At 42.8% G+C, this 13,539-nt stretch overlaps 1 protein-coding gene across 1 annotated transcript; it reads right to left on the bottom strand.

Annotated features, from left to right (window-relative positions):
- Positions 1-2,644: 2,644 nt before the first annotated feature.
- SDF2 (stromal cell derived factor 2) lies at positions 2,645-13,439 on the bottom strand. Its single transcript, XM_056559094.1, has 3 exons — positions 13,207-13,439; positions 3,859-4,055; positions 2,645-3,229 (listed from the first exon to the last, which is right to left on the bottom strand). The coding sequence occupies exons 1-3, from the start codon at positions 13,376-13,378 to the stop codon at positions 2,942-2,944; spliced, it is 657 nt and encodes a 218-aa protein (XP_056415069.1). The 5' UTR covers positions 13,379-13,439; the 3' UTR covers positions 2,645-2,941.
- Between the last annotated feature and the right edge of the window lie 100 nt (positions 13,440-13,539).

The raw sequence follows: 13,539 nt of genomic DNA, 5'->3' as shown, positions 1-13,539 counted from the left end.
TGGCCGGGTTTAGAAAAACAGCCAGGAAATACTTTACAAATTACTAATATGGGGCAAAAAATAAAAGTCAAAGATGTTATACAGTACTATATAAAAGGCTTTTAATATCTTTAAAAGGTTTTTCCCCTCCCACAAATGGACAGCATATCACTAGGATATGCATAAAGAGGCCGCAATGGAAGTTAAGCACTATGGTTACTTACCAGTTTTTCAATGCATACACGGCCAAGAGGAGCATGCATGTTTATGGTATGGAGGGATTGACTGAACAGACCAATATTCACGCCCCGGCCCACCCAGTGACGTGAGAGCCAGATGTAGTGACAAGGAGAGCACTCATCCCCGCCCCCACCCCCTGCACCTGGGGAGTGAATATTGGTGAGACAGGGGAGCTGGGCAAACTGGCTCCTGCCTCCATTGCACGCTGGAGTGCAATGGCAACAAGATTGTAATTGCCGAACTCTAAACTACAAATATAAGTAACCCCTCTTTTTACAGCTATTCACCTACACCATAACCCAGTATATTGGGTTTAGTGCAGGTGAAATAGCTGTCAGATTTTCTATTTTGATCAGACACATACCTATTGTTGTTTTGGGATTAAAAAATTCTGAAAATCTACATTTTACTAACACTGTTAGATCTTACGGTCACTATCCTCATGTATAGTTTGTCCCTTTTACAGAAACTATGGGGCAGATTTAATATTGCAAATGAACCAGATTTATTGTTTATATTAAAACATTTAGTGTTTGCAAGAAAGGGGCATGCCTTTAATGCAAATCTGAGGTTTATGTGAACACTTATGGCAAATAATGTAAGTCAACTAATAGACCTGAACTAAAGATATGTCCTGTTTATCTGACAGACTGTTATTTTATAGCAGATAGGGTTCTTCTGGTGTTGGAAGGCAAGAAACAAATAATGCACTTGGTTCTGAGAGCACTTAATTCTAGTAGTCACTCTAATGCAGAGCTTCCCAAATAGGGTGCCTCCAGCTGTTGCAAAGCTACAATTCCCAGCAGCCCTGGACAGCTGAAGGCTGTCAAGCCATGCTGGGAGTTGTAGTTTTGCAACAGCTGGAGGCACCCTGGTCGGGAAGCGTTGCTCTAATGTATAATAATATATAATCAAATTAATATAACATCCACATATATATGAACTTCGTGTATTGTTCTGCTCCTCGAGGTGTAAGTATTCTCCTAGATACCCATGTTTCTGAGTTGGATAGTCTGAGGTCTTCAAACTAGATGCAGCAGGTAAAATCTGAAGCTAAAGCAATTCCATGTGCAGTAATGTATCTGTAGTATTGGATATTTATCAAGGGGTAGCTGAGATGACAAAGGTATGCTAAAACATCAACATACAGTGGTAAACACCCAAAAGTATGCAGTGTGAACACAGTTTTAGCACAGCAGACTACAGAAATCAGAACATGGGGCATCTCGGGAATAAAGACTATTCTTAAAGTGTACCTCCAGTTACATTTTAAAGGGGTACTCTGCCCCTAGAAACCTTATCCCCTATCCAAAGAATAGGGTATAAGCTGTTTGATCTCGGGGGTCCCGCTTCTGGGGACCCCCCACCCTCTCCCTGCTGCACCAGGCGTTCGTTTAGAGCGTCGGGTGCAGTGCCGGAGGCTCATTACTTCACGGCCGCGCCCAGCTCGTGACGTCACGGCCACTCAATGCAAGTCTACGGGAGGGGGCGTGACGAGCCTCCGCCCCTCATCACCAGTCATCCGGCAAGGAGCGAAGTTCGCTTCGTGCACCGGATGTCTGGGGTGCTGCAGCAGAGATTGCAGGGGTCCCCAGCGGCGGGAACCCCGAGATCAGACATCTTATCCCCTATCCTTTGGATAGGGGATAAGATGTTTAGGAGCAGAGTACTCCTTTAACATAGAGGCACAGATTCCTAATAGAGGTGAGGGGTCCACAAGATAAAATATAAATCACCTCTGGTGGGGGCAACTGCAGTCATCCACACATCTCCCACAGATTAGCCAAGCAGAAGTATAAGCCAGCCATTCAAAATAATAGCCACCATGTAATGCAAGGACGTAACAGATTCACCAGAATGTGAACACAGTGAAGTCCGTATGCCCTAACAGTATATATGGACATTGTTGAAGAAAGATAACCCTTTATCAATACAGACATTTTTCCAAGTATTAAAGGAAATCTGTCATCAGTGCAGTGTCCCCTACACTAACCTGTTAGTACAGACAGGTAGTGCAGGTGACACTGATAACAATGGTACTTACCTTGTCCCTTCCGTGCTGTTGTTCTCCTGCAATCCTCTTCGGTATCTTCAGCTCCAGGCCTAACGTGGAGCATGGGTGGAGCTTAGCAGTGGGACCCAGCAGCGGTGACATCACTAAGCGCCATTCATGCTCCAAGTCGAGCCCGGAGCTGAAGATACCAAGGTATGAACGACAGGTGAACGACAGCACGGAACGGGACAAGGTAAGTACCATTGTCATCAGTGTCACCTGCACTACCTGCTTGTACTGACAGGTTAGTGCAGGTGACGCTGATGACCGATTTCCTTTAAATATATCAAAGATAATTATAGGAGGGTGTCCATTGTTTTACCAAGTTAGATGATATTCGAGATCTACAAATTAAAAGATAAAAACCACAACTTGAGATTTCTTTAAGTTTAAAAACCATTTGCTGCAGAGACAAGAATACATAATGATTTGTTTTCTACTGCAGATTCATGCTCAGGGATCAATCCGGCCCTTTGCTGCCATTACATAAAAATATGAAATAATAATAATACCGACACAAAGGTGCAACATAAAAGCTGTGCCCCATGATGCACTGCTAAATGTTCTTCAAAGTGAACTTTGTGGGATCCTGGAGAAATCTTCAGGGAGGTCAACACTGTACGGTTAATAAAAGAAGACTAAAAGACTTGAAAACAGTCTGTTCAGCTATCATAGCTCCGTGTGAGTGAAGTCAGTCCGTGGAGGTTCACTAGGTTTCATGAAGATGCCTTCCATTACTTTCCAGTAGTTATGCTGACTTGCATAGGTCATGCCATGCACTTCTCTCTGTCCATTTATAGGACGGCCGTATTGTTCTCCTGTGACAGATAGCAGTACGTTTGTTGACGTATGCTTGAACCTCACCTCTTCATCCCTCTGCCAGAATTCGCCATTACATAGTACAGTCCAGTCATCTAAGATGTCTCCTTCACCATCATCTCCAAATGCACTGACCTCCTGCACAATGAATAAGACAGAAATGTGTCAGGATAACTCAACAAATCACAGACCCATACTCGGAATTAAAACATTCTTAGGATCACTACATAGGCTGGAAACAAGTCCCAGGAGCTTCAGCGTAACTTAAAAGGGGTACTCCGGAGGGGGAATAGTTATACGGATTTGTAAAATTACTTCTATTTAAACACCTCAAGTCTCCAGAAGTTATTAGCTGTTGTATGCTCCAGAGGAAGTTGTGTAGTTATTTCCAGTCTTACCACAGTGCTCTCTGCTGCCACCTCTGTCTGTGTGAGGAACTGTCCGGAGCAGGAGAAGTTTGCTTTGAGGAACTGGTGCTTCTCTGGACAGTTCCTGATACAGACAGAGGTGTCAGCAGAGAGCACTGTAGCCAGACATGAAAGAACAACACAACTTTCTCTGGAGCATTCAGCAGCTGATAAGTTCTGAAAGGATAAAAGAGTTTCAAATAGAAGTTTTACTAATCTGTATAAATTTCTCGCACCAGTTGACTAAAAAAATTTACCCCTTTAAACAAATATTCCCATCTTAAATGGTAATGGCATATCTAAAATAAAATATCTAAAAAAAATATGCCAGCCAAATCCAGTTATTGATCATGGGTTTACCTGATTTCCTGATAATGGAGATGTGAAGTGATGGCTGTGTAGGTTTCGTCCTGTATTAACATGTGTGAGACGGATAGATTGTCCACATTTTATCAATGTTCCTCTTTCACAAACGGTTGACGTCTTTCCACGGATTCGCCAGTAACTGTTGCCATCATCTGCGGCAGTAACTCCAGTCACTGACTGCTGCCCGCTGCCTGCGATGACAAGATAGTTAAAGGGGTTGTTTGGTTTACAAAACACATTTTGAAACACAATGGGGGATATTTATCAAAGCTGTCTATGTCCCGCATCAATATAGACCAAACTACAGAGGGTTAGTCTGGTCTATTGTGCGCCTAATTTATCAAATGGCGCACGGCTCTTGATAAATTCTGTGCACAGACTGCATGATCAATGCTTTAGACTGTATTTAAACCTGCTCCAACATGGACTGACATTTCAGCGTACATTCAGCCGATGCGACTTGTCGCTGAAAAGTCGCTTTTGATAAATTCAGCACCAATGCATTTCAGTCTAAAATAGACTAGAATGCATCATGTTCTAAAAATCCTCTACAGCAAAAGTCGCAGAAAAGTCGCACATATTTAGACTGCGACTTTCTGTGCGACAAATTTAGACAAGAAAAAACTGTCTAAATCCTTTGATAAATCTCCCCCAATATTACAGAATTCTGACATATCCTAGAAACCTGTGAAGCATTTTTTGATTGGTCAGGATCTAGGTGTTCAGACCCCCACTGATCGAAACATATAGAAAGCCAGAAGAAGCGCTTCTCCCCACTGCTTGTTCTAATTTACTGCAGGAGATAGGCTGCACCGTAAGTCTATGGAGACCGTCTATACATGTATAGAGGGGTATTCCGGGTTTATACATCTTATCCCCTATCCAAAAGGATAGGGGATAAGATGTATGAACGCAGAGGTCCTGCCGCTGGGGACCCCCGCGATCTCTGTGCAGCCCCCAGCATTCTGTGTCGGGTGCTGCTTCCGAGACGGGGAAGTGATGTCACGGTCACACCCCCTCCATTCATGTCTATGGGAGGGGGCGTGGTGGCAGTCACGTCCCCTCCCATAGACAAGAATGGAGGGGGCGTGGGGTGACATCACGAGGGGGCGTGACTGTGGAGCCACATCCCCATCTCGGAAGCACAGAATGCTTGGGGCTGCACCGAGATCGCATGGGTCCCAAGCGGCGGGACCCCTGCGAACATATATCTTATCCCCTATCTTTTGGATAGGGGATAAGATGTATAAACCCGGAATACCCCTTTAATAGAAAGAAGCATATTTGTGCATTACTTAAACAACCTACTGATTTCAATATGCAATGTATGATGCCACATTTCCCTATGATGGTGCTGCAGGGTAACTGGACTCTTACTACCAGTTCTACCTGCAAATCACATCTCATTGCTGGGGACACCCTGTGATCAATAATGTCTCCTGGTGTCTATAAGGCCAGGTTCACACTGTGGAATTTCCTACTGGAATTCCGCTCAGGAAATTCCGATGCAGCAGAATCCTATTGCTGTCAATGGGATTACGCTGCACAGAGCAGACTACGGAATTTCATCAGCAGATGTTCTGCCGCCAAAATAACTAACTTGTTTATTCTTCTGGTGGAATCAACTCTGCAGACATTGTCGTCTTTGGGGACTGCAATGTCTGCACAGTCAGAAATTCTGAAGTGCAAACTCAGCCTAAGGTAATCACTTGGACATTTAAAGGGGTACTCTACTGGAAAACCTTTATTTTTTTATCGTCATCAACTGGTGCCATAAAGTTAAACATATTTGTAAATTACTTCTATTAAAATCTTAATCCTTCCAGTACTTATCAGCTGCTGTATGCTCCACAGGAAGTTCTTTTCTTTTTTAATTTCCTTTCTGTCTGACCACAGTGCTCTCTGCTGACACCTCTGTCCATTTTAGGAACTGTCCAGAGCAGCATAGGTTTTCTATGAGGCTAATTTTTTGGGCCTCAATCTGTAGATTCTAACGGTACCATTTTTGTTTTGATGTGACTGTTTGATTGCTTTTTTTTTTTTTTTTTTATTAAATTCGGGAGTTGCAGTTAGTTACTAACTACAACTCCCAGCATGCCCTGATCCAGCCTGTGGCTCAGCAGCTGCTCCAAATGAAAACTACAACTCCCAGAGTGTTGGAATATATAGTAGAATATAGTATAGGTCAGTGTTTACCAACCAGGGGTGCCTCCAGCTGTTGCAACAGCTGGAGGCACCCCTGGTTGGGAAACACTGGTATAATATATGGTGCAACATATTAGTTGGATAAGTACCGGCCATTGCATTGTTAGTATTTTTAATATAAAAATACCGGCAGGGTCGCCAAAATACTGGCTGTTCCGGTAAAATACCGGCCAGGTGGCAACCCTAAAGACAAAGGTATGACTAGCTGAAAAGATACCATATCATGTGTAGTTTTACAACAAACTCATGATTTTTAAATACTTGTTAAAGGACAACTGCAGCGGTATGACACTTATCCCCTATCCACAGGATAGGGGATAAGTGTTTGATCGCTGGAGGTCCGACCGCTGGGACCCCCCTGATCTCCCTAAGGGGGCGCCGCCATAAGCGCTCATGGTGAGCGCTAAGGCGCGTAGTGTCGACCTAGAGGTTGACCTAGAGGTCGACGGTGACGCACCGTCTCCTCCCCGTCCCCATACAGTTCTATGGGGGATGTGGGGAGGCACGAATGCTGCCTCCCCGCCTCTCCCATAGAGATGTATGGAGGAGGCTTGCCGGCCGCAACGTCATGCTGCACGGGACAGCCGCGGCCCCAAACAGGAGATCGCCTGGGGCCCCAGCGTTCGGACCCCTCGCAATCAAACACTTATCCCCTATTTTGAGGATAGGGGATAAGTGTTTGTAACGCTGCAGATGTCCTTTAATACCTGCAATAAAGATATGAAAACTGTATTAAACCCTTGAAGGGTTTGTCCAGTAAAAAAAACAAAAAAAACATATCCCCTATCCACAGGATGACGGATAAGTATCTAATCACAGGGGGGGGGGTTCCCAACCAGTGGTCGGCAGAACAGGCCCCAGCTCTCCGAGAACAGTGTATGCTGCAGACGGCACGAGCTTTATTCATTTCTATGCGAGCCAGGGATGTCAATACAGCATTCCGGTCTCTCTGGTGCTCCCACAGAGAGGAGCATGTGCCATCTGAATCATGTGATCCTCTTAAAGTGCAGGGGTCTTAAAGGTTGATCAGACACTTATCCCCTATCCTGTGGATAGGGGACAAGTTGTCCTTTGGATAGGGGGATAAGATGTCTAGGGGCGGAGTACCCCGTTAAGGACCATTCAGCCCATCTAGTCTGTCCAATATTCTAAACAATATCTTTGCCCCTATCTTATATGAAGGATAGCCTTATGCTTATCCCATGCACGCTTGAATTCCTTTACTGTATTTGAAGCGACCACTTCTGCAAGAAGAAAAAATATTTTGTGTCATGATATTGTGGATGTTTGTGCGATAAAATTACAATACCCAGTTTGTGTAGTTTTTGATAAACATTTTTCTCTCTTAATTGGTTGACCACAGTTTTAGGTCCGGTTGTAAAAGCGCATACGGCGCAAAAATGAGCCGACCGAACGTTTCACTCCGGTCGGCTCATTGAAATGAATGACATACGGGAGCGCATACGGTGACATACGGGAGCGCGAGCTTTTAGCTCCCCCCTGCCGTATGCGCTCCCGTATGGGACAAAACGTAGTGTGGACCCAGCCTAATAATGTGGAAGATACTGTTTTGGTGGGGGATGGGTATAGAGTAAAACAGATTTAACCCCTTAAGGACTCAGCCCATTTTGGCCTTAAGGACTCAGACAATTAAATTTTTACGTTTTCATTTTTTCCTCCTGGCCTTCTAAAAATCATAACTCTTTTATATTTTCATCCACAGACTAGTATGAGGGCTTGTTTTTTGCGCGACCAGTTGTCCTTTGTAATGACATCACTCATTATATCATAAAATGTATGGCGCAACCAAAAAACACTATTTTTGTGCGGAAATGAAAAAGAAAAACGCAATTTTGCTAATTTTGGAAGATTTTGTTTTCACACCGTACAATTTACGGTAAAAATTACATGTGTTCTTTATTCTTTGGGTCAATATGATTAAAATGATACCCATTATTATATACTTTTATATTATTGTTGTGCTTTAAAAAAATCACAAACTTTTTAACCAAATTAGTACGTTTATAATCCCTTTATTTTGATGACCTCTAACTTTTAGTTTTCCGTATACGCGGCGGTATGAGGGCTCATTTTTTGCGCCATGATCTGTACTTTTTTTGATACCACATTTGCATATAAAAAGCTTTTAATAAATTTTTTATAATTTTTTTTTTTATAAAATGTATAAAAAAAAAGTAGCAATTTTGGACTTTTTTTTTTTACGTTCACGCCGTTCACCGTACGGGATCATTAACATTTTATTTTAATAGTTCGGACATTTACGCACACGGCGATACCAAATATGTCTATTAAATTTATTTTTTGCGCTTTTTGGGGGTAAAATAGGAAAAAACGGACGTTTTACTTTTTTATTGGGGGAGGGGATTTTTCGCTTTTTTTTACTTTTACTTTTACATTTTTTTTTTACACTTGAATAGTCCCCATAGGGGACTATTCATAGCAATACCATGATTGCTAATACTGATCTGTTCTATGTATAGGACATAGAACAGATCAGTGTTTTCGGTCATCTTCTGCTCTGGTCTGCTCGATCACAGACCAGAGCAGGAGACGCCGGGAGCCGGAAGGAGGCAGGTGAGGGGACCTTCGTGCGGCGTTATGAATGATCGGATCCCCGCAGCAGCGCTGCGGGCGATCCGATCGTTCATTGAAATCGCGCACTGCTGCAGATGCCGGAATCTGTATTGATCCCGGCACCTGAGGGGTTAATGGCGGACGCCCGCGAGATCGCGGGCGTCGGCCATTGCCGGCGGGTCCCTGGCTGCGATCAGCAGCCGGGATCAGCCGCGCATGACACGGGTATCGCTCCGATGCCCGCGGTTGTGCACAGGACGTAAATGTACTTCCTGGTGCATTAAGTACCTCCGCACCAGGACGTACATTTACGTCCTGCGTCCTTAAGGGGTTAAAGGGTACTCCGGGGAAACTTTTTTTTTTTTTTTTTTAATCAACTGGTGCCAGAAAGTTAAACAGATTTGTAAATCACTTCTATAAAAAAAAAAAAATCTTAATCCTTTCAGTACTTTTTAGGGGCTGTATACTAAAGAGAAATCCAAAATAGAAATGCATTTCCTTTGAAGCCATGACCACAGCGCTCTCTGCTGACCTCTGCTGTCCATTTTAGGAACTGTCCAGAGAAGGAGAAAATCCCCATAGCAAACATATGCTGCTCTGGACAGTTCCTAAAATGGACAGCAGAGAGCACTGTGGTCATGACATCAAAAGGAAATGCATTTCTTTTTTGGATTTCTCTTTAGTATACAGCCCCTAAAAAGTACTGGAAGGATTAAGATTTTTTAACATTAGTGATTTACAAATATGTTTAACTTTCTGACACCAGTTGATTTAAAAAAAATTAAAACTTTTTCCACGGGAGTACCCCTTTAATCGTGGTGTGCCACCTGCTTATGCAAGCCATTGACAGAGCTATAAACCACAAATGTAAGTTATTTTGAATGACTAAACTATTAATAGCGTCAATAGTTTCCTGTTCTGCAAGAACTACTTGTATTTCACTTTTCACCCGACACCCTCTGTCGCTGAGTAAACCAGCTTTGCCCTAGATCTCTTCATCTTATGTAGCCCTGCTAAATATGGCTGCTATACCAGTAACTTTCTTTGCAGTTACCAAGCTATCATTTAGTCACTAAGGGGGGAGATTCATCAAAACCTGCGCAGAGAAAAAGTTGACCAGTTGCCCATAGCAACCAATCAGATCGATTCTTTCATTTTTGAAAGGCCTTCTTAAAAATGAAAGAAGCGATCTGATTGGTTGCTATGGGCAACTGGTCAACATTTCTTCTACATGGGTTTTGATAAATCTCATCCATACATCACACCAGTGCTTCCCAAACAGGGTGCCTCCAGCTGTTGCAAAACTACAACTCCCAGCATGCCCGGACAGCCTTCGGCTGTCCGGGCATACTGGGAGTTGTAGTTTTGCAACAGCTGGAGGCACACTGGTTGGGAAGCACTGCATCACACAGATGCCACTCTGTGCCAAAATGATAGTTACTCTTTTTGGGTGCGTTCCCGTATACATTTTCAATTTGAAAACCGTATGTATTGACTCTCCATTGAAAACCGTATGCCCAAAGATGCATCCGGTTGCATACGTTTTGCATCTTGTACGGTCTTGTCTGGTTTTCTTCCCTTACCCAAAACTGTAGCCTACCACGGTTTTTGGTCCGGATGAAAAACCGTATTAAACCGTATATATATATATATATATATTTTTTTTTAAACATGGGAGTCAATGGGAACCGTATGTGCTTACGGTTCCATTCGTTTTTTTGCCATACGTTTTTTTTTACTTTGCACAGTTTTTGCTTGGAATTTCAATCAAACAAGTGAAACTTTATTCATAATGGAGTGAAAAGTTAAAAACGTATACTTTTTTTCTTTAAAAACAGATGCAATCGGACAGTTTTTAACTGTATACGGGTTAAAATTTGTACACACATTTTGATACAGTTTAGTCAGGTTTTGAGGAATCCGTTTTCCATCAAAAACCTGATACGGGAACTGTATTGCAAAAACGTGGTGTGAATGAAGCCTTAAAGGGTTATTAGGCAAATAGAGATAGAGTTTTCAAATTTTGCAAGCATGCAAAGGCGGACACACACACACATATTATATATATATATATATATATATATATATATATACACACACACATACACAGAGTCATGGCTGTAAATGTTGGCACCTCTGACATTTTTCAAGAAAATGAAGTATTTCTCACAGAAAAGGATTGCAGTAACACATTTTGCTATACACATGTTTATTCCCTTTGTGTGTAATGGAACTAAACCAAAAAAAGGGAGGAAAAAAAGCAAATTGGACATAATGTCACCAAACTCCAAAAATGGGCTGGACAAAATTATTGGCACCCTTAATGTAGCACACCCTTTGGAGTCGCTTCCTATAACCATCAATAAGCTTCTTAACCCCTTAACGACGCAGGACGTAAATGTACGTCCTGGTGAGCTGGTACTTAACACACCAGGACCTACATTTATGTCCTATGCATAACCGCGAGCATAGGAGCGATGCTAGCGTCATGCGCGGCAGGTCCCGGCGCTGATAGCAGCCAGGGACCCGCCTGTAATGGCGGACACCCGAGATCGCGTGGATGTCAGCCATTAACAACTCAGATGCTGTGATCAATACAGATCATGGCATCTGCAGCATCATGGTACTTTAAATGGATGATCGGATCGCCCGCAGCGCTGCTGCGGCAATCCGATCATCCAGCATGGCGGCCGGAGGTCCCCTCACCTCCGGCCGTCTCCCGGGGTCTTCTGCTCTGGTCTGCGATCAACTATTAAAATAAAATGTTAATGATACCGTACGATGAATGGCGTGAACGAAAAAAAAAAAAAAAAAAGAAGTCCAAAATAGCTGCTTTTTAAAAAATATTTTTTATAACATTTTATTCCAAAAAAAAATTAATAAAAAAAAGTATTAAAAGTTTTATATAAGCAAATATGGTATCAATAAAAAGTACAGATCACGGCGGAAAAAATTAGCCCTCATACCGCCGCTTATACCGAAAAATAAAAAAAAGTTATAGGTCTTCAAAATAGGGGTATTTTAAACGTACTAATTTGGTTAAACAGTTTGCGATTTTCTTTTAAGCGCCACAGTAATAGAAAAGTATGTTATCATGGGTATCATTTTAATTGTATTGACTCAAAGAATAAAGAACACATGTAATTTTTACCATAAATTGTACGGCGTGAAAACAAAACCTTCCAACATTTGCAAAATTGTTTTCTTTTTAATTTCCCCACACAAATAGTGTTTTTTTGGTTGCGCCATACATTTTATGGTAAAGTGAGTGATGTCATTACAACGAACAACTGGTCGTGCAAAAAACAAGCCCTCATACTAGTCTGTGGATGAAAATATATGAGAGTTATGATTTTTTTTGAAGGCGAGGAGGAAAAAATGAAAACGTAAAAATAAAATTGTCTGAGTCCTTAAGGCCAAAATGGGCTGAGTCCTTAAGGGGTTAAACTAACCTGATCAGCTTTCATGAGGAGGTGAGCTCCAGACTGGACCTGGGGGAAATTGCTAAAAGTCGTATATCTGGATTTTTCCAAACAATTTGATACTGTCCCACATAAAAGATTGGTGCACAAAATAAGAAGGATGGGGTTGGGGGAGAATGTGTGTAAGTGGGTAAGTAACTGGCTCAGTGATAGGAAACAGAGGGGGGGTTATTAATGGTACTTATTCTGATTGGGTGACTGTTACTAGTGGGGTACCACAGGGGTCAGTCTTGGGTCCTGTCCTATTTAATATATTTATTAATGACCTTGTAGAGGGGTTGAATAGTAAAGTAACAATCTTTGCAGATACTAAACTCTAGAGGACAGTGCACTGTTACAAATGGATCTGGATATGTTGGAGGTTTGGGCTGGGAAGTGGCAGATGAGGTTCAACACTGATAAATGTAAGGTAATGCACATGGTGAAGAAAAATCCGGAACGGGGTTATATATTAAATGGGAGAACACTTGGGGCGACGAGGTGCATCAATAGGGGCATAGATGCCCACGACAAGGAAATTATTCTACCGCTGTACAAATCACTAGTCAGACCACACATAGAATACTGTGTACAGTACTGGGCACCAGTGCACAAGAAATATATAGTGGAGCTGGAGAGGGTTCAAAGATGGGCAACCAGAATAATACGGGGAATGGGAGGACTACAGTACCCAGAAAGATTATCAGAATTAGGGTTATTTAGTCTAGAAAAAAAGAAGGCTTATGGGAGACCTAATAACTATGTATAAATATATCAGGGGACAGTACAGAGATATTTCCATTGATCTATTTATACCCAGGACTGTATCTATAACAAGGGGGCATCCTCTACGTCTAGAGGAAATAAGGTTTATACACCAGCACAGACGGGGGTTCTTTACTGTAAGAGCAGTGAGACTGTGGAACTCTCTGCCAGAGGAGGTGGTCATGGTGACCACTGAACAGACAATACACTGTGATCACTCATGTACACCCCCCCCGATGTGTATGTATCCCCATTCACTATCCGATCAGTGACATCATCAGAATCTGCCACGCCAGAGCCGCTGCCCCCCGGTTACCTGATCCGTATCTGACGTCATGGGAGTGGAGGCGGACGTTGTGCTTAGTGTTGAGCAGCTTCAGTACGGAGCCGCACGTCACCACAGACAGCTCGGTGCCGCTGCCATACGGGAACAGCAGAGGCGTGATGAAGAGGAGGAAAGAGCCCGCTCCGTCCTGTGCCTTCATCATCACTCACACACCGGCTCGGCACACACCGGAAACGTCAGCAGACTGCACCGGAAATGCACCCTTGGTAACATAATAAAACCGGAAGCCACACTCCGCCATCTTAGAAATGGGCAACTATCACATTACGTTATTCCCTTCCGATAATTACTCTCGTTTACGTG

The sequence above is a fragment of the Hyla sarda genome, chromosome 2, assembly GCF_029499605.1.
Source record: "Hyla sarda isolate aHylSar1 chromosome 2, aHylSar1.hap1, whole genome shotgun sequence".
Classification (NCBI taxonomy): Eukaryota; Metazoa; Chordata; class Amphibia; order Anura; family Hylidae; genus Hyla; species Hyla sarda.
This window is presented reverse-complemented; position numbering and strand designations above follow the sequence as displayed.

What these genes read in the sequence shown, in the direction of transcription:
- SDF2 (XM_056559094.1), bottom strand. Translation starts at nt 13,378, where the DNA reads ATGATGAAGGCACAGGACGGAGCGGGCTCTTTCCTCCTCTTCATCACG. An exon ending in TGACGTCAGATACGGATCAG is followed by an intron (nt 4,056 to 13,206) that starts GTAACCGGGGGG and finishes TTGTCATCGCAG; the next exon opens with GCAGCGGGCAGCAGTCAGTG. An exon ending in CTCCATTATCAGGAAATCAG is followed by an intron (nt 3,230 to 3,858) that starts GTAAACCCATGA and finishes TTCATTGTGCAG; the next exon opens with GAGGTCAGTGCATTTGGAGA.